The sequence below is a fragment of the Pithys albifrons genome, chromosome 16 (assembly GCF_047495875.1).
Source record: "Pithys albifrons albifrons isolate INPA30051 chromosome 16, PitAlb_v1, whole genome shotgun sequence".
NCBI lineage: Eukaryota > Metazoa > Chordata > Aves > Passeriformes > Thamnophilidae > Pithys > Pithys albifrons.
In genome coordinates, this window is record NC_092473.1 from 1513565 (window position 1) to 1540276 (window position 26712).

General features: G+C 53.6%; 1 protein-coding gene across 6 annotated transcripts in view; it reads left to right on the forward strand.

Annotated features, from left to right (window-relative positions):
* LOC139679499 (ankyrin repeat and fibronectin type-III domain-containing protein 1-like) overlaps positions 1-26712 on the forward strand; it is a 262772-nt gene that overhangs the window by 165153 nt on the left and 70907 nt on the right. For 3 of the 6 annotated variants that reach the window (XM_071571290.1, XM_071571291.1, XM_071571294.1), the window contains exon 4: positions 21514-21554. In XM_071571290.1, coding sequence (XP_071427391.1) covers positions 21514-21554 — 41 coding nt within the window. Of the gene's footprint in view, positions 1-5143; positions 5216-20506; positions 20550-21513; positions 21555-26712 lie in introns of those variants that run through there. The other 3 variants (XM_071571292.1, XM_071571298.1, XM_071571297.1) reach the window with 3 other exon arrangements.

Sequence of the window (26712 nt, forward strand, 5' to 3'; positions counted from 1 at the left end):
TGGCAGGAGGTGAAGCTGGGAGAGCAAAGGTGTGGGAGCACCCAGAGGCTGCCTTGGGCTTGGCTCTGGCGAGACAGGCAGCAGACAACCTCCACAACTGCCTGCAGCCCATGGCAGGAACACACCTGGCATGAGGGAGACAGGAAAAGTCAAAGCTTTGCCAAACTTGCAGGCATAAGAGGAATGATGGGAGGGCAGTTTGTGAAGTGCTAGCTAGCTCTGATCTTGGAGGACACACATAGTAAACAACCCCATGCCACGTGTGTTGTGCCAGGAGCACCAATCTGGATATCTTGGCTGCCTTTGGGGCCATCAGAAGGATGGGGATGTGGGGGCCACAGGAACACAGTGTGGCAGGAGGGTTGGGACTGACCAGGCTCAGCTGGACCGAGGTGGTGTGAGTGTGTGCTCAGGTCACCCTCACCAAAGGGTCCACAGGTGTTTCCACAGGCATTCCAGCCATGGAGCATTTGCCGTGCCAGTCTCTGAGCTCTGGCAGTATTGTAAGGGGAGATGCGAATGAAGGCATCAAGATGGGATTCTCCCATCTGTCTGGCACTGTCCTGGCAGACAAATCTCTTCCAGAAGGACTTCCTAGAAGTTGGGCTGTTTGTCCTTGATAGCTGGGTCCTGTACAGACTCCAAAAGGATGCAGAGGTCTGTGCCAGACTCTCGCTGACTGAAACAAGCTCTCTGCCTGAAAAAAGCATGAATTCACTCCCTTCTGTGGGTGAGGAGCTGCTTGGTCACCAGGTTGTCCACAAAGCCAAGAAAAGTCCCTGTTGAGAGTCCCTGAGGCGGTTGAGTCACCCTCAAGGGTCATCCACAGGGATCCTCATCCTCAGCCAGCTCTGGGCTGTGGGGTGGGCTGGGACCCCACATCACAAGCCCTGTGTGAGGAGCATCACAGCCTGACCCCAGGGGTTTGCTCTGCCTTCCCTCGGTTTGTTCCCCACCCTGTGCCCAGAGCTCTGAGCCGCCCCAGCCACCTTGGCCGGGCTCCCCGCGGCGGGCACAGCCACAAACCCTCTAATCCGAGCAGGCTGGGGCAGAGCCACCCGCTGCCATCGGGACTGCTCTCCGTGTGTGGTTCCCATTTAGTGCAGATTTATTTCCTCTGGGTCGCTGGCTCTGCTGTTGCTCACTCCTTGGCTTTGCTTTTGGGAGCATCCAGCATTCACCTCCTTGCAGCAAGGGGCTTTAGGGGACTGTAACTTCATTGTACGTGTCAATTAGGAAAACACCCTCAGGAATTTCCTTTCTGATGCTGCCTGGCTCTACAATAACCTCTGTCTCCGTGGCGGCTCCCCAGAGCCCGTCCCGCCAGTGCGAGCCGCCGGGGAGCCGGGGCAGGCTCAGCTCCGCAGCCTCCCGCAGCTTCTGTTCCAGCTCACTCCGAGCCCCATCTCGTCTCCGCTGCCTTGCTCACTCCCTCTCCGGGCGCTGGAGTTTGGAGTTGTTTTGGAAACCGCTGCGGCTCCGCCATGACGTCACCACGGTTCTGTAGTATCTCTGTCTCCATCCTAGTTAGGCGCTTCCTGCTCCCTGGCTCTCGCTCCGGCTCGCCTGGCATGCTTACGCTCTTTCTTCTTCTCCACAATTCCCCAGGGATTTTTTTTCAACATTTCCCCCCCCGCCTTCATCTCTTACACAGCAGTTTTTTGTCTTTTTTTTTTCTCTCCTGTCCCCTTCTCTCCAAAAAAGGCCCTTTTGCCCCAAAACTGCCTTTCCCAATTCATTTTTGCAGTGGGTGGCTGTGCCCGCTCTGCTGCTGTAGGAATCCCGAGGTGTCAGGATGCTCCCAGCTGGATGGTTCTGGAGGGCACGGGACAGGCTGGGGGTCAGGTGATCCCTCAGCCACAGCAGTGCCACCCTGGCACTCGGGCAGGGTCTGCTCTGTGAAGGACTTTTCTGCTGCCCCTTTCCGTGCCGCCCATGGGGCTCAGACTGCCCCTTCCCTCTCCTCCCCCAGCTCCTCTTTCACCATCCCACCTCAGCCCAGCTTTTCTTGCACAGCAAATCCAGTGCCTTACCCCCCATCGCCCCATTGTGCTCTGACATCCCTGTCTTCACCCCTCCCAGCCCCACAGCATCCATCCTGCTCCTGCTGTGAGCACCCACACCCCTGTGCCACGCTGGGACCAGCCTGTGACTCCCACACCACTGTCTCCTGCCTGCAAAAGCATATGCACAGTTTCATCATGACTCTCTGGAGAGCGTTCACCAAGCATGAACAAAATACGATTTATTTCTTTAATTTCTTTCCTCCCAACAGCTGAAATGCTGCCTGATTGCAGCAGACCCCCAGGGCCATGGCTTGCCTTCCTCCTGCCTGTGCATCCCAGCCCCAGCCAAAGCAGCACAGGGCTGTGCTTCCCATGGGAGCAGTCCTGGAAATGGCACTATTAAACATGAAATACAAATATTATATATATAATATGTGTGTGGGTGTGTGTATATATATATTTGTAAGGGTATGTAGCAATAGGATAAGGGGGAATGGCTTTGAACTGAGAGAGAATAGGTTTAGACTGGATATTGAGAAGAAATTCTTGGCTGTGAGGGTGGGCAGGCCCTGGCACAGAGAAGCTGTGGCTGCCCCATCCCTGGGAGTGTCCAAGGCCAGGTTGGACAGGGCTTGGATCAGCCTGGTCTAGTGGATGGCAGGGGCTTGGAATGAGATGAGCTTTAAGGTCCCTCCCAACCCAAACTGTTTTGTGATCCCAGGATTCTGTGATATGTACCTGACCTCTGCTGCCCTGCAGGAACTGGGTGTTGCTGTACCTGGGGAAACTGAGGCACGTGGGCTGAGTGCCAGGAGAGCCATGTGGTCACACCCCTCTTGTGACACAGACCATGAGTTCGCCATCCCTGTCTGTGCCTGTGGCTTGCCAGGTCATTTAATCTCTGAAATACCTTTTTAATGTTATTTGGGTTAAAACTGGCTTTGGGCAGCAACTGTCCCAGGCCATGTGACTACACAGTACCCAGGGATGAAATACCAGTGAAGATCAGAGGCTTTAACCCAAACTCCTGTCGAGGTCTTGGCTGTTGGATGCAGGAGCATCTTTATCCCAGTTCAGTCAGTTCATCCTCTGCCTTTTCCCTCCTCACCCTTCCTGAAGACCTGTGCTTCAATTTATTTGAAAATGATTCTCTCCATCAATGAAAGGTGCTCAGTGGGCACTTGTGGCCAGTGAGATTAGGGTGCTGTTCTCTTGCCACAGGTTTGTGCTGGACCAGAGGTTCCTGCATCCTCCCTGAGGTGCCTGTGTGCCACGTGCCCCTAAAATACACTGGCAGAACAATGGCAAGTGGCCCAGGAACTCCTTGGAGAGGATGGACAGGGCTGGGGTTACTCATTGTCCTCCTTGGCAGGGAGGTGTGAGGACTTTTATGGGACAGACTGTGGGAAACAGGGAACCCTGTGGAAGGCACAAGCCCTTCCTGAAGTCAGAGGCTGCTGTCTTGAGAGCAGAGAGAAGGTGGGGTGAGTTTGCACTAAGCTTTAATCCAGCAGGGCTGGTGCTGCTGGGCAGGGCTGGCAGTCACACCAGGGTAAGGCAAGGGGAGGGGTGATGGGATCTTTAGCTCCTGTGGGACAGGGGGAACAAGGTCATTTATTCCTTGTGGAGTATGGAGAGGTTTGCAGGGGGATGAGCTGTGAGCTTGCCTTGCCCCGTACAAGCAGTTTCTATCAGCAGTGTAGGCTTGGTGTCTGCTGGAATTGGGACTTCCCAGCTCTGCCCTTCCGATGGGGGTTCTGGGCTTTCATGGTGATGGCATCCAAGAGGTCAGAGGTGAAGTGAGGGTTTCATGAGAGCCACAGTACATGAAACATGTCCCCCCCTGCCACCAGCTCCCCGGGGCTGTGCCTCTTCAGGGTCCAGCTGTACCCCGAGCTCAGGTGCGTGTACCCTGCTCTGCCCATCCCAGTGCCCCAGCACCCACAGCCTGAGTGTCCCTGCAAACATTGGCCTGAAGGTTTTCACCAGTAACTTTTGGATGTGGCATTAAAGGATCACTTTATCTTTGCAAATGGTGGGCTCATGCGAGGCCTGGGCTGGTTCCAGCTTTTGGGGTGGCCACTCCAGCCCCACAGATCTGTCCGTACTGGAAAGGAGCCATGAGATTGGGGATGGGGATGCTGGAGTGATGCAGGATCCCTAGGAAATACCCATACCCTTGATTTCTAGGGACTGGTTGATGCCATTTTGCTGCCCTCCACCCAGTTTTTCGGGATCATCACGCTATCAGTGTGTGCAGGATGCTCCTTTCCAGGCAGGAGGTGGCAGGGGCAGGGAAATCTGCCTCTAAACAGACATTTCCATGGAAGTTGCCTCGAGGTCTGTCATTGCTGCTTACCTGGGAGAGCCACAGAGGCCTGTAATTGTTGGGAGAGGCTGTGGGCGGCCGGATAGGAATCTCGGAATAGGCTGCTGCCCTCTCGGCAGGGAGAGCCCAGCCAGGAGGAAGGGGAGGAGGACAAGGAGGAGAGGAGAAGGAAAACGAAGAGGAGAAGGGTAGCAAAGAAGCAGGGCCCTCTGTGCAGCTCTCAGCACTACAGAGATGGTGAGTGACTTCACATCAAACTAGGGAGTAACCAAAGAGATTTGCTGGGGAAAAAGCTAAAATGAATTCAAGGGAGGTATTTTTTTCACGTGGTTCATGAAGACATCGTGGCACTGGCTGTGCTGAAGGCCAGAAGGCCAGATGGGCTCAGCGAGCAGCCTGGGGGGCTGCTGCCTTTTGGGGTGCAGTGGTGACCATTACCCAGACCCTTGTGTGAGAGGATCCCTGTGCTGGAAGAGGAACATGCTGGAGGAGGGACCTCTCCAGTAGCATTGTGGCAGCTGGCCCTGAGCTGTCGTGGCTCTGAGCCAGGGCTGAGTAGGGTGTGGATTTGGCCCAGTACCTACCTAGTTTTGGAGGGTTCCCCATACCCACTGGAGTTGGGCAGAAGCTGGCGGGATGGGGTGAGCGTGAGGACATGGGCAGGAGCCACAGGGTGGGGACCCAGGAGTAGGTTTAACAGGGAAGAGCTGTGGGTGGCAGGAGGAGGAGCACGAGCCCTGCCCAGCCCTGAAAGCCCCAGCAGGTTGGAGATGTGCCTTTTGCACACAGAATGTGTCACCTGCCACCCGAGCGGCCGCTGTGTTTGGGCACAGCCCTGCCAACGTCCCTCACCTGCCACGGGAGGATGCCCTGCCTGAACGTAAGAGCTGCCTCTTCGCGTGCCTGTCGCCTTGCCCGTGGCTGCTGGGCTCAGCTGCCCTCCCTCACGGGGCTCTTACCTGGCTGGAATTGGTGGGGATTTTACTGGGGATCAGGAGGAGTCAGCACATCACCTGTCTCCGTGGTGTCCACGTCCTTGGGGGTGTGAGGACTGTCACCACACTGTCCCTTAGGTGACAGCACCCTGCCATAGAGGTCCTCACTGGGGCTGGGGCCTCTTTGAGCACTCCCATCATCACCCCACTGCCTCACAGGGATTCCTTAAACTTGTTTGATTATGGGCTAAAACTGATTCTCAGGTCCCAAGGGATGGAGGAGAGGGGACTCTTTGGGTTCCAAAAGGGGCAGACAGTAGTGCATGGTACCAGCTTTCATGCTGGTGGCAGTGGGGAGTTTGATTTGGAGCTCTGGAGCGTGGAACTTCAGCAGAGCTGGTTTTGAAGCTTTTCAGGATGGGGATGCCGGGGCTGAGAGCTCTGGATCATGGAACCTCCATGAAGCTGGTTATGAAGCTTTTCAGAAGGATCCTGGGGCTCAGAGCTCTGCAGAGCTCCAGCCTGACCTACTGTGAGACAGCAGCATTGGTTGTATGAAAGGAGCTGTGGGTATGATATGACCTGTACTCTCTGCAAGGATCTACCAAGGCTGTATCACATCATGGACATCTGTTCTGCTCTTGGTTCCCTAAGCTGGTGTTTTGGATGGAGCTGAATGTGGTGGCTGTGGCAGTGGGTTTGTGTGGAGCTCTGCAGCTTGAGGAGGTGAAACCTCCTTTGTCTGGTGAAACAAATGCTTTGTAGTGGTGTGGGGCATTCCAGGGCCCCTGTGGTGCCCCAGGCCTTGCAGCCTCAGCCTGGGGACAGAAGGGCTGCAGCACCAGGGGGCTGGGGATGCCTCTCCCTGCATTTCCTGGGCAGAACTGCCACCATCCTGCTATGACATTGGATGAGTCCATTTTCTAGAGGCCCAAAAAGGCAAAATAAATGAAAAAGCTATTGTGTGATAGGTTCTGGTGATATCCTCCACCCTCTGTGTGGTGCTGGGGTTACTGGGCTCTGCAGCAAGGTGTTGGGCTGCTGTCCCTGGGCATGTGGGTCCCTGCACCCTGACACAGAGGTGACCCCCTGTACTTGCCTGTGTTGTGGGGACTGTCCCAGCCAGGCAGTGCAGAAGCCACAGGTGTTGGAGCAGGTTATCAGATTCCAAAGAGATTGGGATTCCAAGCTCCAAAGGGTTCATCCTCTTTGTGTTGTCAGTGTCACGCCCCTGGGTGAAGCTCCCACGGGCCTCCACGTTGAATCCAGGAAGGGCTGGAAGGTGGATGCTCCCTCACACACACTCCATTCTTCATGCTCACAGCAGCATTGCCAGGAAAACAACTTTCTGTTTTCTGTGGGCTCTTGATCTGCTGCAGTAAGAGCCCATGGAGCTCGTCCAGCCCCCACCTCCCCAGGCGCTGCGTGAACATGACGCGCGGCTTGTTGCGACCAGTAAAGAGCATTTGGGGAATGAAAAGAAAAACAGAAAGTTCAGTTTGTTATTCTTAGTGATATATGAAAGAGCTGTCAGCTCTGTCCTGAAATCATGAATCCCTGGGTATTCCTGGGACAGGGCAAAGGAATGCATCCTGCAGCATTTTTTCACTTGGAACGACCGTTTGGCTCTTCTTGGTCTGAAAAGTTTGACTTTGGCTGAGTAACAAATTAATGCCGTCTCTTAGTCACTGTCTGGCCTGGATGGAAACTCCTCTGCCCTGGTTTATCTGCGTATCCATCCCCATGCCTTGGACAGGGCTCGCTGCCAGCTGCCTTCCAGGGCGCGTGCTGGCTCTGGTGGGCACGGGGGCAACTCGGACATGGTGCTGCAGGTACTTGTCACAGTCTCAGGGCATGAACAGAAGCAGTTTCTGGAAGGTTCTTAACTTTTAGGTTTGGGTTTTTTTGGTTTTGTTTTTTATGATTTTTATTTGATTGGTAGAGCTGGAGAAAATAAGTATTTTTTTCTTCAGGCTTCTGCTTCATAGAATCATGGAGTGGTTTGGGTTGGAAGGGACCTTAAAGCTCATCCTGTTCCACCCCCTGCCATGGGCCAGGACACCTTCTACTAGAGCAGGTTGCTTCAAGCCCTGTCCAGCCTGGCCTTGGACACTTCCAGGGATGGTTCAGACCAGTGACAAGGGGCCTCTGAAGCCTAGCCCTTGACTGGTTTAAAAACTGTTAAAAGATGAGCTCTAGCCATGGTTCCCATCCCCTAGACCTCATTCCCATCTCCTAGCCATCCTTCCCATCTCCTCACCTCATGCTGTTTGTGGAGAGCTCTACAGGACTGGTGGGAGGCTTTTGGAGCTGCTGGGGCACCCCTTTGGTCTTCTTCATAGGAACTCCATGCAGGAGGGGAAACTTGGAAAGATCCCACCTGAACTTTATATATTGTTTGTATGGTTTAGACAAGGAACCAGCTCTTTGTGTGGTTTCAGATGTGACAACCCATTCAGTGGGGACTGTGAGTGGGTGGTCAGACATGGGATCACACCCTCCCTCGTGTGTGCTGCATCCCCTGCCCCTCACTGCAGTGCCTGATCCCACACCGGCCCTAACATGCTGACAGCATCCCAGTTCCCAGTGCTGTGCTGCCTCTGCAGAAATCTGTGAAAAAGGAGGATTTTTATCCCCCTTGGATACCGTGCAGGGTGAGGGAGAGCTTGGGATAGTGGGTACCTGTGTGTTTGGGTGCTGTATGTCAGGATGGGAATGGAGCATCTCCACCGGGGGTCAGGCTGAGAGGAGGACCCTGCCTGGCACCAACCCTGAACCATCCTCACTCCTCTGCTGCTCAGGATAATATTAATTTATTAATTAATTAAAACCCTTCAAGGAAGAGATGATTTCCTAATGCCAGCCCCAAGAAACGTGACACTGAAGTTGTAGTAGAAAATAAAAGAAAAAATAAAGTTCACATTGGACCTCGAACTGGACATTTAATTTTCTCTGTGGACAGTGTCTGCGTGCAGAAACCTCAGTTTCAGATCCGGCCTTGCACTGCAAAAGTCACTGTAAATAGATATTCCTGTGCACGTTCCGGAGCCTTGTGCCATGTCATTAATGGAGTGCTCCTTCTGGGACTGCATTCTTCCCTCAGTTTGTATCCCCATACATTAAATTGATAGTTTGGGGGATTATTGCTTGTTCCAAGCTCACATGGGTGGAGTCCCCTTTATATGGCCATGCTGGTATGTAGTGAATTTGAATTGGCACAGCAGAAAACTGGAAAATTTGGAACAGATAACTGTCTCCTATCTTTATATGGGAACATCAGAGTTCCTAGCTTTATTCTGGGGTTCTTGCCATTCCAAATATAATTTATTCTTTTATATAACTGTTTTCATATGATACACTCTGAAGAGCGGATAATGGTTTGGGGAGGAATATAATCATTTTTTTCCCCTCCAAGGCTGTCTTCCCAATTAATGAGATTGAGAACACGTTCCAAAAATCTATTTTCCCCCTCTGGGCTTTTTCTAATGTACTCAATTTATTCTGTAGTGTGTCTTGTGCTTCCTTTATGGAGTTTGATTCCTAAATATTTGGTGGTGCTTGGCTGGCTGGAGCCTGTCTGAGAGCTGAGGTATGGATGCAGTTGCAAGAGCAGTGAGGGACTGGCCTGCCCCTTTCCACCCTTTCCAGGTGGGCCTGGGGAACTTGGCAAGGTCATCTCTGTGCCCATCTTGTGTGCTGATCCCAACCTTACTACCAGCTGGGGTGGTTTTTGGGGGAAGCTGTGTGCTTTGGGGGATGGAGGGCTATTCTCATCCCCTGGCTCCTTCGTCTCTCCTGTCTGGATGAGAAGTGGGTGGCCAGGACTGAACTGGTGCCGCCATCCCTCAAGAAAGGCTTTTCCAAGAGAAATGTGCAAAGCTCAAGGGCCTTTTTCTTCTTAAAGCCTCATCCACAATCTGCATAAAGTTCTTGTAAGTTTTTTGCTGCTTAAGTATTTTTAGAGGTATAGACATTTCTCACAACCCTGCTCTGCCACCTCTGGCATTGGCCTCACCTTCCAAAGATGCTCCTTTTCCAGCTTTCCCTGGCACTGCCATGGGATGCAAATTCAGCCTCCAACCCCTGAGTGTGCTGAGCGGTTCCAGTGTGGGCTTCATTCCCTGGGCTTGTTTTCCTGTGGGCTCTTGGGGCACCTGGGCTCTCCCAGTATCCCTCCTTCCTTCTTCCAGCTTTCCTGAAGCCATTTTCAGGCCTGGGGGCAGTGCCAGGTGAGAGGGCCTGTCTGGAAGAACTGCCAAGAAACAGAGGGGTGTAGGTGAGGATGAGACTGAAGAGCAGGGTCACTGTCCCTGAGGTCTGCAGGGGGACAAAGGGCTCCACAGAGGAGCATTGTTGTTGGTGATGCTCCCAAAAACCTGTGGCATATTATCCTAGAATCATGCAGTGGTTTGGGTCGGAAAGGATCTCCAAACTCATCTCATTCCACCCGTTGCCATGGACAGGGACACCTTCCACTAGACCAGGGTGCTCCAAGCCTTGTCCAACCTGGCCTCAAACACTTCCAGGGATGGAGTAGCCACAGCTTCAGATTAATTTTGGAGAGACTTGCTGCTCCAAATGGGTTGGTTGATACACTTCCAGCCCTACTTTTAAAAGAACCACTTTTACTTTTTAGGCCTAGAGGAGTTACCCTGGCTCAGTGATGGTGGGAAAGGGTTGCTCAGCACAGACCCTTAAGTGCTATCCAGGCACTCAGGTGCTCCCCCCAAGTCACATCTGCTCTCTTTCCTGTCTGAACCACATTTTAGCTCCTGTTGACTTGGGATAAAGCCAAGGCAGCACCCCAAGAGAGTGTTGTAGCCTCCTCTAACCCCCAGCTTGTCCAGACCTATCAGCTCCTTGGGGATGGGCAGGGCAGGAGCAGGTTCCCCAGTGAGTTGGGCTCACTGCTGGGTACCAAGGAGGAAGAGGAAGATGATGAAAAGGCCAGCTGTGGGGAACATCATTATTTTGTGGTAGGCAAGTAATTCTGCAAGCAGCTCTGCTCTTCCTCCAGGGCTAAGAGCAGTTAAGGGCATATTGTGGTGGCAGCCACGTTCCCAGGAGTGGGGATTCATATTTACACTGTTTGTCAGATGTTGTATCACCTTGGGGAGCCAGTTTCAGAGCCAAAAGCATGAGAGAGAACTGCTTTCTGATGGTGTTTTGAGCTCTGGATGGATGTTGTTGCCCAGAGAAGCTGTGGCTGCCCCATCCCTGGAAGTGTCCAAGGCCAAGCTGGATGAGGCTTGGAGCAACCTGGTTGAGTGAGTGGTGTCCCTGTCCATGGCAGTGGGGTGGGATGAGGTGGGCTGTAAGGTCCCTTCCAACCCATGCTAACACTGTAGGCCTCTGTGCTTTGGGCAAGGGCTGGATTCTGTTTGGTTCCTGCTGGCAGACTGTTCATGTTTGTGGATAGAGTGGAAGGGTATCCCTGGCCCAGTGCCAGGGGGGCGTGTGAAGGTAGAGGGAGAAGACAAGGGAGATGCAGAGGTCATTCCAAGGAGAGGTGGGGTGGCTGGAGGACAGTAGCTAGGCTTGGGATGGGACCAGCAGCCTGGCTCTCTAGTGGGGTAGGGGAAAGGGTGGGGGGTGGCAGTCAGTCTGCTCCCTGCCAAGGTGTGGTCAGGGCCCTTGGACACCCCTTGACACTCAGTCCTGGACACCCTCATCCTTGTGCTGCCCATCCTGGTTGCCTCAAGGAAAGGTCTTTCCCAGCCTGAGCTGCTGCCCTGGGTCCTCTGTGTTGAGGAGGCAGTAGCTGATGGGAGGGGATGGGAAGGGAAGGGAAAGGAAGGGAGGGCAGGGGAGGGGAGGAGAGGAAGGGCACCCTCGTTGTCTCCCCACGCTATAATTAGCAGGGTTGGTGGCAGAGCTGCTGTCAGGCTGCCTGACACCCAGCCAGGCTGCGGGCGCGTGTGAAGTACACGCTGGAGGACAGGGTGTAATTAGCTGCAGGCCCTGGGAGCTGTGAGCTGACTACTCAGAGCCAGCCTCTTTTCATGTCTTTTTTTTTTATTTTTTTCTATTGGTGATGAAATATAGAACTTCACCTATAAACCAGTATAAACATGTAGGAGGATGGAATCATTCAAGGCCAGGTTGGACACGGCTTGAAGCAACCTGGTCTAGTGGAAGGTGTCCTTGCCTGTGGCAAGGAGGTAGAACAAGGTGAGCTTTAAGGTCCCTTCCAACCCAAACCACTCTGATTCCATGAGCTGGTGTGCCCAAAGATTAAAAAATAACACAAAAATTTGTAAATACCGGGCAGCACATGAATGCAATTATGAGACCAGACAGCTGACATCCCTGAAATAAGGCAAAATAAGAAAACCCACCAGGTTTTAGCAGGAACACAAACCCAGCCACACTCCCCTCCAGCGCGTGCCGTGCTCGGGGCTTCACGCTATAAATAGCAGCATGTTCAGCTCCACAGCTCAGCCCTGATCCTGCAAACACTTAAGCCCAAGCACAGCTCCCTCCCGACGTGCTCGGAGTTGCTGTAATAGTTTGCAGGCTGGAATCATGAGAAAGGAGAAATAAGGTGGAGAGTGGAGGGTGGCACTGGTGGCACTGGCGATGGGTGACTGTGCAGCCCATGAGTGGCACTGGTGATGGGTGACTGTGCAGCTCACGGGTGGCACTGGCGATGGGTGACTGTGCAGCCCACGGGTGGCACTGGCGATGGGTGACCATGCAGCCCTTGAGTGGCACTGGCGATGGGTGACCGTGCAGCCCACAGGTGGCACTGTCGATGGGTTATGGTGCAGCCCAGGGGTGGCACTGGCGATGGGTGACCATGCAGCCCTTGAGTGGCACTGGCGATGGGTGACCGTGCAGCCCATGAGTGGCACTGTCGATGGGTTACGGTGCAGCCCAGGGGTGGCACTGGCGATGGGTGACTGTGCAGCCCATGGGTGGCACTGGAGATGGGTGATGGTGCAGCCCACGGGTGGCACTGGCGATGGGTGACTGTGCAGCCCACGGGTGGCACTGGAGATGGGTGATGGTGCAGCCCATGGGTGGCACTGGAGATGGGTGATGGTGCAGCCCACGGGTGGCACTGGCGATGGGTGACTGTGCAGCCCACGGGTGGCACTGGCGATGGGTGATGGTGCAGCCCACAGGTGGCACTGGAGATGGGTGACTGTGCAGCCCATGAGTGGCACTGGCGATGGGTGACCGTGCAGCCCAGGGGTGGCACTGGCGATGGGTGACTGTGCAGCCCAGGGGTGGCACTGGCGATGGGTGACTGTGCAGCCCGCTGGCTGCGGCTCCCCCGGCACCTCCCGCGCCCTCCCCGACTCTCCGCAGGGCTGGATCATTGCAAACACGGAGCGCAGGTGCCCACGCCCGTGCGTGCGTGTCGCGTCGCTGGGTGCTGTTGAGCTGGCAGGTTTACAAGCTCCAGTGGTTTTGCCAGCAATTTGACAAGTTCTTTCATCCGGAGGAGCTGCGTGGAGCAGCAAGTGCAGGGTTTGGCTGTGCTGGCCCCGGCGCCGCTCCGGGAGCTCCTTCCACAGGAGACTCTGACACGGAGCCTGTGCGTGTGTGCGTGGCTGTGTGTGCATGGCAGAATTCCTGCAGGCGTGCGGCGCTACAACAGCAGTGGGGAAAACAAAGTTTCCTGGATGAGCTGTCGGGAAAGAAATGCTTTGGAGCTCGGGTCAGCCTTAGCATGGTGTGAGCTGCGAGGGGGTTGCGGGTGAGCCGGGAAGAGGCTCAGCTGGGGAAAGAAGCGTTGGGAGGTGCTGCCAGAGAGTGGGAAGGCAGTCACAGAGTGCAAATGGACTTGTTTAATGAGGGGTGTTGGCAGATGCTCGTTGGCAGAGCTGCTTTTCCTCTGTAGGAAGGCAGGTGGGGACAGAGTTGGTCCTCCCTACCCGGCTGATGAGGAACCCAACGTCACTGCGAGGGTCTGTGCTGCAGCCAGACCAGTTGCGTGGCTTTAACTGATGAGTGGAAGGTGATGTGGGAGGTGGGGGATCACTGGAGCTGTGCCAGCACCGGAGCCTGGCTCCCTTCTTCCTTGGTCCAACACAAGTGTAGGGGGGTCGATGCTGCACTGTGCAGTGTATCTGTAAGGCTGAACTCCAAAAGAGAAGGAAGAGGAGGAAGCAGAATTAATGATGTTGGGGAATTTGGCAGTGCTCCAGCTTGGCCTGGCCCTGAAGAGAACAACCTGTTGACAGGGCCAAGCTGAGCTGCAAAGACATGCCCTGGAGTGAGGGGCTGGTAACAGGGCTGCTGTCCTGGAGAGCCCACCTCATTGCTGTCCTGGGGCTTGGAGACACCACAAAATCATGATACCCTGAGCTGGAAGGCACCCACGAGGATCATTAAGTCCGACTCCTAGCCCTGCACAGAATAGCTCAGGAATCCCACCATGTCCCTGAGAGCATTGTACAAATGCTCTTTGAGCTCTGGCAGCCTTGGGGCCGTGCCCGCTGCCCTGGAGAGCCTGGTCAGTGCCCACCACCCTCTGGGGGAAGATCAACCACATTTACCATGCAACACAGTTTATATTTTTATTTCAGCCCCTTGAAAAACACCAAGGTCTGCCCTCCTAGGTCCTAGATGTGAGGATGGATGAGCAACCAGAGACAAGCATTCAGGCCCTGAATGTGGTTCCCAACTCCTGGCGTTGTGAAGTGCTGGGGTCAGGTCGGTGTCTAAGCAAGGCCGTGGCACCAGGGAGCCACTGCAACATGGCACCTCTTGCCCAGTAGGTCTGTGGTGTCTCTGGCAGGGACAGCTGCCGGAGCTCCTTCAGCTCTCAAGTGTGGGTTGAGCTGCTCTGCTGGGGTGTGGCTGCAGGGCTTTGGTTCCTTTCTCTGCATTACTTCAGTGTACTGTGCGTGCATAGCCATGTTCCCCTTCTCCTTCCCCCCTCAATGGTCCCAAACCTCTTTCCTTTAGTTTCCAGCTTGTTTTTCACCTTCCATTGGACTCAAAGCCTAGCTTGGATGTGCATCAATACCCTGTGTGTGTGCACAGGGTCAGTGCTGGTTGCAGGTGGGTGTGATAGCTGGGTCAGGCTCCTGCTCCAGAGCTGCCTGGAATGAGATAACTGCTGAAGAACGAACATGTTGGAGCCATTGGCATCCTACCCTGGCTGGGTCAAATCTGTGGGGAATCAACATCCCCTCCTTGGAGCCTTTGTAGTGGAGGCAGGAGGAGGCAAGATCACGATGGTGAGAGGCTGGGGCTGGCACATGCTGGTGGCTCACACAGCTCCTCATGGTCCACCAGTGCTTTGGCTTTGCTGAAATGCCATCTTCCACCAAAGACCCTTTCCTTATTCCCAGGGGAATGTGTCCCTCTCCCTCGTGTCCTCAAGCCAGGCCTTTCCACCTGAGCAGCGCTTCCTGCCCCACCTGATCCTTTCCCTGCCACCACATTTTGTTTTGCTGTGTGAACCTTTATCAGACACTCCTGTTCTCTACTCCTTGATCCCCCCCATACTTCAGCACACAGGTGGGATCCTCTCTCCATCTGGGCTGGGCTTTGCGGGCGCGGAGCTGCCCCCAGCCTGGTGGCCTGGGGCTCTCTCCACATTAGGAGCCATGTCAGAGGCAGGACTTACCACCATTGTTTCTGGTTAAGCAACCTGGTTCATCCAGCCTGAAATTCAGGTTTGAGAATTTGAGGGTTCATTTGGTCTCCATTCATGTTTTGGGGGTGTTCAAGGGCTGTTTTAGCCCAGGCCACTGGCAGTGTTGGGGCTGTTTGAGGGGTCCATTGCTGGGGGCAGGTGGGATGTGTGCTGGATCCCATGGAGGGGAGTCAATGTGTGCCAGGGAGGAGGCAGAATTCCTGCAGCCATTTGGTTTCTTGGCCAAGCCCATAGCAGAGGGCTGGAGGGAGATGGGGAGCATGTTGTGCCCAGCTCTGGGCTGCTCCAGCCCATGCTCAGGGTGTGCTGGTGACTGGGGTGGGGCTGACATTGCCTTCCTCCTCCTTCCAAATAGCCACTTGCATCCCAGGCTCTGAATTTTCTTCCCCTTCCGACAGTCAAGCATCACCTCCCTATTACTCATAACTGCAGCATGTTGCAGATACACAGAGCTTGAGGAATGGCTGTGCCTGGGAGCAGAACCACCATGATCCAGGCGGGGAAGCCAGGATGGGAGGACAGGCAGTGCAGCCTTGGTGCCCCAACCCTGTGCTGCCCTGGGAGCCAAGCACCTCCTGCCTGTGTGCCCAAATGCCCCTGGGATGTGCCCAGCCCAGCTCAGGAGCCTGGCTCAGGGATGCTGAGGCAGGTGAGCAGGTCAGGATGGCAGGGCACAGCCTGCTGCCAGAGATGGCCCCCAAGTTTGTTTTGCAGAATCCTCTTTTAGCATGCAAAAATAACTCATCCCTCAGGTTTTCTCTGGTTTATTTGTGTGGGCATTGATTACTCTGGGAGTTACTGAGACAGATTTTATTGGAATGACTTCGAGAGCTGCCACCTGTGAGCAGCCACCAGTCTTTGGGAATTATTTTGGTGTAGTTTTTAAATAATTGCATGAGGCTTCTTCAGCCTCACTAATAACTTCATTCTCCCAGGGACATAGCCTGGAAAAAAGATGAGCTGAGATTATGCTTGGCAACATTTAGGAGAGGGAAAAGTACAACAGGATTGATGTCTGCTGGCGGGAATAGATAAATAATACAGAGGTATCTGTCTTAGCCCCTCCGTGAGCATCCTTGTTTCCAACCCAGCGTCTGTTACTCCCCAGCTTGGCTGATTTCGGAATTCAACACACTCCTTTGTATCACTCATCTTTTCTGTCTGCAGCATGTTGTGCTAATTCTGACCAGGGACCAGCAAGGCTGGCTCTGGAGACGAGTTTGCCTGGGGAAGCTGGTCTGATAGGTTATCTGTGTTGTGTAACTGGAGATTTTAAATCTAGACTTTAAATAGCAAAATTATTTAGTTAGTGCTTAAATAGTGATATTAAGTGAACAAATTCAGGCACACGTGTTGGCCCAGATTCAGAGAATCAAGGAATTGTTTGTGTTGGAAGGGACCTTAAAGCCCATCTCATTCCAACCCACTGCCATGGACAAGGACACCTTCCACCAGCCCAGGTCACTCCAAGTCCCATCCGATCTGGCCTTGGACACTTCCAGGGATGGGGCAGCCACAGCTTCTCTGCCCAACCTGTGCCAGGGCCTGCCTATCCTCACAGGGAAGAATTTCTTCCCAATATCCCATCTATCCCTGCCCTCTGGTAGTGGGGAGACATTCCCTCTTGTCCTGGCACTTCAGGTCCTTGTCCAAAGTCCCTCTCCAGCTCTCTTGGAGCCTCTTTAGGCACTGCAAGGGGCTCTCAGGTCTCCCCAGAGACTTCTCTTCTGGCTAAACACCCCAGCTCTGCCAGACTGCTCCAGAGCAGAGAGGCTCCAGCCTGTGTCCTCCTCTGGACTAGTGCCAACAGGTTTGCAAAGCCCTTGGGAAATCATAAGAAAATCATGTGTTTTAGATGGAGATGAATCCCCACAAATGTCTTTGACACTTTGCATAAAGACTCATGTGCACAAGGAGCCTGTTTCTCAGTGCTGAAGGGAGCTGGGCTGTCACCAGCATGTCCCTGCAATCACCCTGTGCCACAGGAGGGTTGGGAAGGGCAGTGCTGGGAATGCCACCAGGAAGATGAGACATCTTCTCCCTGGTCCACTGTTTTTGATGCCACTGAACGAGCCCCAGCACAGGCCCAGATGCTGCTGGGTGTTGCACTGCTGCTTTGGGAGGCTGCAATTTACACCCTGGCAGAGGTGATTTTTGAGAACCTCAGCATGGGTCCTTATGGCTGGTAAATCTAAGCTGGCCTCTCAGCTCAGCTTGGTTTAGTTGTACCTCTGCCCTGGAGCCACGCTGGGAGAGCCAAGGGTGTTCAGCCTGGAGAAGAGAAGGCTCCAGGAAGATCTCAAGCTCCTTCCAGTGCCTAAAAAGGTTCCAGGAGAGCTGGAGAGGGACTTTGGACAAGGATCTGAAGTGACAGAACAAGGAGGAAGGTCTTCCCACTGCCAGAGAGCAGAGTTATGTGGGATATTGGGAAGAAATCCTTCCCTGTGAGGGTGGCCAGGCCCTGGCACAGGTTGCCCAGAGAAGCTGTGGCTGCCCCATCCCTGTAAGTGTCCAAGGCCAGGTTGGATGGAATTTGGAGCAACCTGTGCTAGTGGAAGATGTCCCTGCTCCTGGCAGGGGGCTGTTGTGAGATGAGCTTTTAAGGTTCCTTTCAACCTGTTCTGTGATTTTCTTTTTCTAAAACCCTCAAGAACACTGGTGTCCTGCTGTCTTCCCTTTCCCTCACAGGGATTTCTGTGAGGCGGCACTTCCAGCATTGAAGTTGGGCTCTCCTGCCAGAGCAAAGGGCTCTGAGCATCACACAGAGAGATCCCTTAACCAGAGTGAGGGCAGTGTGAGCCCAGCTCATGTGTCCTTGTGTGGGGAGAGGTAGAGGATAGTGATGGAAATGACAATGACCTCGAGACAGCACTTTCTTAACCATATTGGCCTGCAAACCCTGGTCCTTGGCAGACAACATCCTGGTACCCAGGCACTGTGGGCTTGGCATCAGTGTCCCCTTCTGCTGCTGTCTCTGCTCCTGTGATTGGTTTCTCTCCAGAGAAAATGGACCCAAGATGCTGCCCATCCACACCCCAAAGGGCAGGTGCTCAGAGGCACATGCACAGGGACAGAGGCACTGGGGGCACTGCCAGGCTCTGAGGCCACAGAATCATAGAATTATGGAATGCTTTGGGTTGGAAGGGGCGTTAAAGACATTCTCATTCCGTGCCATTCCATGGGCAGGGACACCTTTCACTAGACCAGGTTCTCCAAGCCCCATCCAGTCTGGCCTTGAACACTTCCAGGGCTGGCATGTCCATTATCTGGGGCAGCACCCTGATGTCCCACTTGCCTCTCCTGGCTCTGCTGGCAGCAGGAGCATGAACAGCAGAGGGAAGGGGGGGGGAGGGTAAGCTGGTAGCTTTTGGTATCTACTTTGCCCAGTGCCACATGCCAGGGCAGCAGGGACTGTTCCTGCCCCACCAGGTGCCTCCGTGCTGCCCATGCCCACAGTCTCTGGGAAGAAAGGGTGGAGATGGGCACAAGCCTCGCTTGAGGTGTTTGTTTTAAAAAGACAGGCTGATAAAAATGACTCCATTATTTCATTAAGGGATTTAAACTGTGCTTCCTAAACCCTGAGTCATCAATGAAGTGAGCAAGTGAGAAGCAGCAGGTCCCACTGGAGGTGACTCACGCTGAGGGCTTGGGGCTCACAGGGGACTCTCCGAAGCAGGCGATGCTCCGCTCCCCCCATCCCAGGGAGGCCAGAGGCTGCCCAGCATCCTGAGCATCAGCAGGGGCCCTCTGGGAGCCTGTGGGCCTCCCACTTTTCTTTGGGAGCTGAGCCATCCCACTGCAGCCATGCCTCTCTGGAGTTGCCATCTATGCCTTGCTGCACAGGAGCCACGAGCAGACACTGCTCTGGAAGCCTGGAGACCATCCAAGAGCAGTGCACACACACAGGCCAGCATTTGAGCTTTTATTGTTTACTTGCATAGATAAAAGCCCTCTCAGTTCAGGAGGAACTGATCTTTCCTCCCAGAAGGCACAGGAAAACATCAGTCCACCTTTTGCTCATCTGCTTCTTTCAGTTCCCAGATTTTCAAGCAGAGGCAGGGAAAGAAAAGCCAATCCCAGCTCAAAGTAAGGCCAGGAGCTGCCCCTTCTGTACTGGTTTCCTTAGAGAGCATTGTAAAACCTCCTCTATCCCTCCTGCTGGAAACCCTATTCAATCCCAGTGCCAGGATATTTTCCCTAAGATCCATGCTGTGTGTTCCCTTTGCCCCACACAGCTTCCTTACATCTTGCCCTTCCCTTGGCTACTTTTCCCAAATCTTCTCTGGGGGATACTGAGACTGCAGGACAGTGGGGCTGAGGCAGTGGCTGGTGGCACTGTCCCAGCCCACGCTGCTGTCCCTTTGTGTGTGACATCACAGCAGATTCAGCCCTGCCCTCAGCCTCCCATCACCCATTCCCTACGTGATTCCTCATTAATCTCTTCAAGCCATCAGTGAACCTCTGATTGGGAGGGTCTTCCCAGGTTCTGCTCTGAGCTCTCTCAGCGCTCTGAACCAGTTTTTACCAGGATGTTGTGATATCCCTTCCCTTGGAAAGGCCTCCCACAAGCTCTCTTCCATTCATCAGGGATTCCTGACACTTTCCTTGAGACCTCTGGATCCATGGCCACCTTAGTTTTGTGGGTGCTTGGGAGAGAGAAATTCAGTGTGGTGGGATGGACCTGTGTAACTCCATCTGCCTGCTGGGTGCTGTCTTGTTCTCTTCTGGGAAGAGAGTAAGGAGGTAAAAGGCTGTGCAGGGGCAATAGGCCTATTCCTGGTCTTGCTCCAGTCCAAATTCCTTGGACATGTTGCTGGAATTCTGCTTTTCCTCCTTATTTACTATTTTAAAATAAGCTTTAAAAATCAGTAACTTTGGCTCATGATTACTATGATCACTGCCCAGTTTATTGTGTGTGAAGGGTTAATCTCTCTACAAAGTTAGTGCCTCACTGTTTTATCCCAGGTATTGAAATCTTAGTTTTCCACTGTCTATGGCATTGACTGGAGCTTTTCCCATGGACCTCAGCCATGGCTGGGTGGAGGGTCTGGCTGTGCAGGGTGCAGGTTTTCCAGGTGTTGTTTCAGTAGTGTTGAGAAGGCTGTTTGCAGGGTGACACACACCCAGACCCACGTAGCCCACACTGTGGGGTGGCTGCAGCCTCCCCACTGTGTCAGCGACCGACCAGCATCTCTGTGCCATGGCAAGGGTTGGCCACCACCAAACCATGTCCCCATCTCACTGGCTTGGCCAGAGCTCCTTTTTGGGGGACGATTTGGTGACAGTGGATTCCTGCTTGCTTTAAAAGCTGGGGTTCTCCTCTCCCTGCCGGCCGTTCAGTCCCGGGGTGGGAGCTCCCGGTGGCTTTGGCTGGCGAGGGGAAGCGCCGGGATCGCTCCTGCGGCCCTGATTAGCATTCGGCCCCGCTGCTCCCGCTGTTTCCAGTCGGAGCTCGGCATTGCCTGGCAACCACGGAGCCAAACTACAACAGCCTCCCCGGAGCCCGAGCGGGCTTCCCGCGAGCTGCACCACCCTGGCACACGCTGCTGCCCGCCGTGCCCCCGCCAGCACGGGGCAAGGACAAGGATAGCCCCCGAGACGAGGAGGAGGAGGAGGAGGAGAGGGCTGAGGAGGTGCGACGGCTTTGCTGACACCCAGGTTCGGTGGGTCTGTCTCTGTCTGTGCCAGGGCCACGAGCATCTCGCTGTGCCAGGCACAGCCTGTCCCTGCTCATCCCACGGTGCTGGAACCCTCCTGTTCTCAGAGAGGGGGGCCTCGGAGCAGGGTCAGGGGCCAGCCCCCACTGCAGGTGTCTCCAGGACAAGGTATGTTGGGGGATAGACTGGGACATGTGTGGGGGCACACCTGCTGTCCCAGTGTTGTGCCCGAGCTCTCTGTGTATGTTGTGCACATGCCCTACCTTGCACCTGAAGTGGGGTCTGTGGAGTGCCCATCGCCCCCAGGGTCCACACGGAGAGGATCAGCTGGGCTGGGATCTTCCAGGGGACCCTGACACCCTGGCAGCCCATCTGTGGTGCTCTCAAACTTCTACCAGGTAGCGCTGGAGGTGGAGTTGATGCACATGGGAACCTGAGCAAACATTGGACCTGCCTCTACTTCCCAGTTTTGCAAGTGCTTGGGGTCGGATGTTGTTTTCTTGGCAGAGGGATTTTATGGTCCTGCTCCTGAGGGGAACTGCGGGCCTGGGGCTCAGCCCCTGCCCTGCCAGAGGGTCTCTGTAGTGGTATTGGTTTGGTTCCTCCACAAAACCCTGCACTTTGTCCTCTTTTCAGCTGGGCAGACTCAAAAGGACATCAGTTCCCTCCTGACACAAGGTGCCACACTTCTGCAGGTGGCAGGGGTCACAGACAGGTCCGAATACATTGGGTTCAGATCTAATGCATCCCCTCACCTCTGCTTTAACTCTGTTTTTCCATCCTTGGCTGCTGTGGGCTTTGCCTACGGCTGTTGGGTGGCTGGAGGTCCAAGCTCCCCTGTCCAGCCCGCCCAGACCCACAGAGCAGAATAATAGACATGGCCTTTCTCTGCTTCCCACATATCCTCATGAGTGATACTTGCTTGGCAAATGGTTTAAAAATAAATACACCTGTCTTTTGTGTCTTGCAGAGCCTGGGGTCAGCGGACAAGAAGGACTTCTACCAGCCAAAGTAAGTGCCAGCAGCAGTGGTGAGTAATTGCATGGAAATTCCCGGCTGGTCCATATTCCCCAGCAGCTCCGTGCCTGGCTAAGATTAGACATTTCTATGTACAAGAATAGCTGTGCAATTACACAAGTGAGGATAACAGTGGAAGGGCTGTCAGTCATCCTGGCTTCGGGGCATATGCAAATGGCTCAATCAGGTCAGAAGGAACCGTGACAGCTTGGCTGAGCCTGAGGGACAGAGCCGGGAGCAGGGCTGACCTTTCCCACCTCTGGGTCCCTCTGCTCCTGGTTTGCAGCTGAGCTGCGTTGGAGAATCAAAGGGCTTCATTCCATGTCACAATGGGCTGCTCTTGATGCACGTCCCCCACAGCCGCGCTCTGACGTTGATGCCTGTCGTCTTCCATCCCTTGTGTTCCGTACAGTGTGATGAGCCACAGGCTGAGAGGAGGGGAAGAGGCTCTTTGGAGTTGTGGACATGAGCAAAGGCACTACAAACCACCCCACTAACATGAGCAGCTGGTTAATTAGTGCATAGACCAGGTAACAGAGCCTTGCCCTGGCATGGCACCTTTGAGGCAAGAAGGTTGTGCTGCTGGAAGGATGGGCTTGTTACCATAATTTTTTGGATAGTGGCAGACTCTCCCTGCTGAAAGGCTGGGTTCTGCCCTGACACTGAATTGGGTGTTGTGCTGCTGAGCATGTATGTGGGACCTTTTGTTGCTCCTCCTCTGATTGTGGGTGTGAAGGTCTTTAGTTTATCACCTTTCTTCTGACAGAGAAGCCACAGGTGGATTTGGAGCTGCAGGACAGTACTCTGACAGGCAGGATTGTCAGAGGAGCATTTGTTTGGAAAATTCAGAAGGAATTGGGCTGAGGAAATTTCTTCTCCAAAAATCACGATCCTTTTGCCCTTTCCTGCTTTCAAAGGGTTCCTGCAGTGCTGTATTCCAGCAGTGTGAGCAGCATGGCAGCATCCTTGGTCCGAGTTAGGCATCAGAGGGAGTGTGTCCAGGGATGGCAGGCTGTGTCACAGAGCATTGTACAGACCTGTCTGCTCACTATCTTGGATGGGAGAGCAAGTGTGTGTGTGTGCATGTTCTTCATTTATCTGCTGGTCTCTCTTTATGTCACCAAAAGTTTTTAAAGCTCAATACTGGTTCCTAGTTCTGTACTGAAAAGTCTGATTTCAAGGAGCTTCTCTGCCCACTCACCCCAAGGCAGTGCAGCTCACCAGCTTTCCAAGACCACAGACTTCTGAAAATACGGCCAAAGCCGTTTCCCAGGCTGTTTAATCCCGTGTGGCTTTCTGGGAGATCAGAGGAATATCACAGGAGGTTATGGAGTCATTGTGGATGCAACAATGAAATGAACACACATTTGGCAAAGGACTCATTGTCATGTTTCTGTGACCTCTCCCAACAGCTGTCCAGGATTTCAGTGCTCCTTTCTGTAGTGCTGCTGTGTGCATGTGAAGAGTCTGTGTTTTGACAAGCAGGCTTAGAACAGATTGAAGCATCTCCAGTGTGTCTATTCCAGCTGAAGCCTTGGAGAGGCTTTAAGCAAGAGATTTGGAGGAAATATGTAAAAAGCTTTGACTGTTCGGATTTCCTGCGGGATGGTTTTGGCGGTAGGTAGCAACAATTGCTGGTGCTACATTTATAACTCATCTTCTCTGAGAAATGAAGAATGTTTTCCTATCTTGAGTGGAAGAACATGGGCTTCCCATCTTGCTGAAGGTGTGGAGCTGTTGGATCAGAGTGGTGGATGCTGGTGCAGGAGGTCTTGGAGACACAGAGTGTCTTACAGGTGCTTGTTCCTCTGTGCCACGAGGCCATGGGACCTCCGTGGTTTGGCTCAGCAGCTTGTGATACGAGCTGTGACCTGGCTAATCCTAGCACTGGTTAATGCCCATCCTATTTGTGCTCTCCACTGGCTGTTTTGGGGTTGTGACTGGTAAGTTTGTGGCCAAGATGTGGCTGGGTACCACTGCCCCCAACCCACTTGGCTTTTTGATCCTCTGGCTGACACGGGCACGGTTACCATTGCAACCCCTCTGGACCAGGTGCTTTATGTACCCTTCACTCTCTGGCAGGGCTGGAGATGGAGGTCTGATGGACCAGCCAAGAGCTTGGGAGAGCTCAGCTCTTCTGCAGCAGCTCCACAGCCTGGATTCAGTTCCCCAAGCCCTGGGCAAGGTGGTGGTGAGCAGCCAGAGCATGGGAAGCAGCTGGTTCGCAGAGCTGAGCTGAGCTGTGCTGGTTCATGGACACATCTGTGTGGCAAGGCTGGTGATCTGAGAGAAGTCTGGCAGTGGGTGGCTGGTCCTCCAGCTCCCATGTGCCAGAGCAAACTCGACTGTGCCTCTGCTTTTCCTTTTCTGGCTTCCAAGGCAGTGATTCACTTGCCACCAAAGCCCTGAGCTGTGGGAGTGGGGTCACAGCAGCCTTGCTCTTAGGTCAGGGCTTTGGGGCTCTCATAGCAGGTGTAGGTTATGGAAATAGAAAAAGAAAAGACACACATGCCAGAAATCTCAGCAGTGGGCTTTGTCAGCACCTGTCCTGGGAGTGACTCTTGCTCCATTCCTGCCATGTTCAGCTTTCTCTGATTAGGTGTCCCCCTCCTCCTCCCTGGGCATCAGGTACTCCATCAGCTGAGTTTCTTTGTGTCACCCTGAGTTCCCTCCCTTATTGCCTCTTCCCTTCAGAAATGGAAATGCTGTCCTCACCCCATAGTTAGCATCAGTCAGTCTCAGCCAGCAGCTGGGTGTTCCCTAAGTGCCTGGAATATCCCAGTGCTCATCAAGGGCATGGAGAGGTGTCCATCCTCACCCACCTGCCTTTGATGGCTCTTCCCCTCCGCCCAGTCATCCCTGAGATTTTAAGGTACAGATCTTCTGCTAGGTTGCCTCAAATACGGAGTGGAAAGCACACTGAAAGGTGTAATGAAGGTGGATCTCCACTGTGGGAATTCAGAGGTGCCCTGAGAAGGTGCTGCTGCCCGCTCTGGGAGGGGGACTTCTGCTTCCAAGGGCTTCAGTGACCACGCTTATGGATGTTCCTGCAAGAGCTGGCCCATGTCAGGAATTGGGACTCCAGGCTTTTAGTCTGGAAGGTGATGTTCCCTCTTTCCATGTTAAATGGAGGGATGCAGCCCAAGTCAAGAAGGCTGAAGAGTTAATCTTAAGAAAAGCTGCATCCCTTGAGAACTGAAAGGGGTAGAGACCAGCCAAGGAAGAACAGGCACACAAAGAACTCCCACAGCAGAAATATCTGGGAGAGGAGCCTGGTGTGTTGGGAATGGCCCCAAGTCCAGCTGTGAGTCAAAATCTGCACAGGTACCTGCCCCAGCTGCTCCAGCCATTCCATGTGAACAGGGACAGGTGCTTTCCTGTGTTTCCAAAGAGGATTGTTCAGATGTCAGGTTAATACATCCCACCCTAGTAATTCTCATCTGATGCAGTTTGGGCATCTCCCATTGCAACCCTGGCTGCTGCCCTGTTCCATCTGGGATCTGACCAGAGTTGTAAGGATCAGGGTAGAAACATCAGGTGGGATGAATCCAGCCCCTGAACTGCTCACTCCTCTTTCACTCCAATTTTGGAAGATGCTCATACAGCTGTTACAATATCCAGGCTTCCAAAGATTCTTCCAAACTTCTAACAGAAGGCCTTGACTGCTCTGTCAAGGCAGTTTCCCAAGCAAGGAGGCACTGGCTGAGGACCAAGGGACACCTTGCTCAGAGACAGGAATAGGCTCTCCTGGAACAGGAGGTAATAACTCTCCTAGCAGGGCTGAGTGGAAGTATCTTGACAGGAACTGAGGCTGTCCAGTGTGTTTGCTAATTCCCCCAGGCACATATTTGCTCTTCAATGTCAGGCATCAACTGGAACTCAGTTTCTTCAAACCAGGAAGAACTGTTGGTAGTAATAACACTCATAAAACCCCTGGCAAATGCAGACTGAAATACCTGGGCTTAATTAAAGTGTCACTGATTTGCGGTGCGAGCTGCCTGTGTCCCTCCCTGCGCTGTCTCCTGTGCCGAGAGCGATGCTCAGCTGTCAGGAGAGCTGTCACTTGGGAGCAGTAAATATCTGCCAGGCACTTTGAGGTGTCAAGAGAGACACAGCTGTAGTGACACAAAATGCTCTCCATTGATCTGCTCCTCCTGTCCCTTGGGACGATGTGGCCGTGCTGGAGAGCCCGGCTGTCTCGGAGCCTGTTCCTGCTCCGGCAGAATCCTGCAGCCCTTTCAGGTGGATCTGTCTCCATCTCAGATTAAAGGCTGCCCCTGCCTTCTGTCCTCCAGCCTCAGATGTGTAAACACACAAGGAACCTTTGAAACCACCTCCCAGAAAGCAGCAGCTCCTGTTTGTTTTGCCTCGCAGTCATTACACTGAGCTGTCTCTGCAGCTAATTCCTTGTCACCCTCCTCTTACAGCAGAACATTTCATCTCCCAGACTCAAACCTTTCTGTGCCAGCACTCAGATGAAAGTGTTTCCTTGCTGAATCATTATCTTGTAAAACCGTGGTGGTTTTAAGCATCTAGAAATCAGTATTTACATTTTGGAAACATTAAGGGCCATCATAATAAGCGCGATGTGTTCTGAGCCGGGTGTTCATTTCGTTGCCTCCTTCACTCAGACATTACTGCTCTGGTAATGATGATAATCACACACATATAGGCCATGTTTGACTTCTTCTGCAGTGGCTGAGAGTCATTCTGGGATGCTCAGCAGGTAGCTCAGGTTCCAAATGCTGAGCAGTGGGAGGAGAACACACATAGAAAGTAGGGAGGAAGAGATGATGCCGATGATGCCAGGGAGTGGTGGGGTACAGGAAGCAATGCCAAGTCCACCTCTCTGTACTGAAGCCATGGATACCCAACACTGCCAGAAACTGCCCCAAACCCACCTCCACAGGGTTGGGGAATGCTTCTTCCAGCTTTAGTTGGAGGAAAGGATGAAATGCCATCACCAGCATCTCTGGAATGGGATGACCAGAGCAGTGGAGGGTGCAAGAGAGGTGCTGGGGTCTGTGGGGTGGGTGCAGATTGGTGGCTGAAGGGGAGTGGAGCCACCCAGAAGGGATCATAAACATGGGCTCCTTGCTTCCAATCCCAAATCCTGGCAAAGGCAGTTGGAGATTTGGGAGTGAACTCCTTT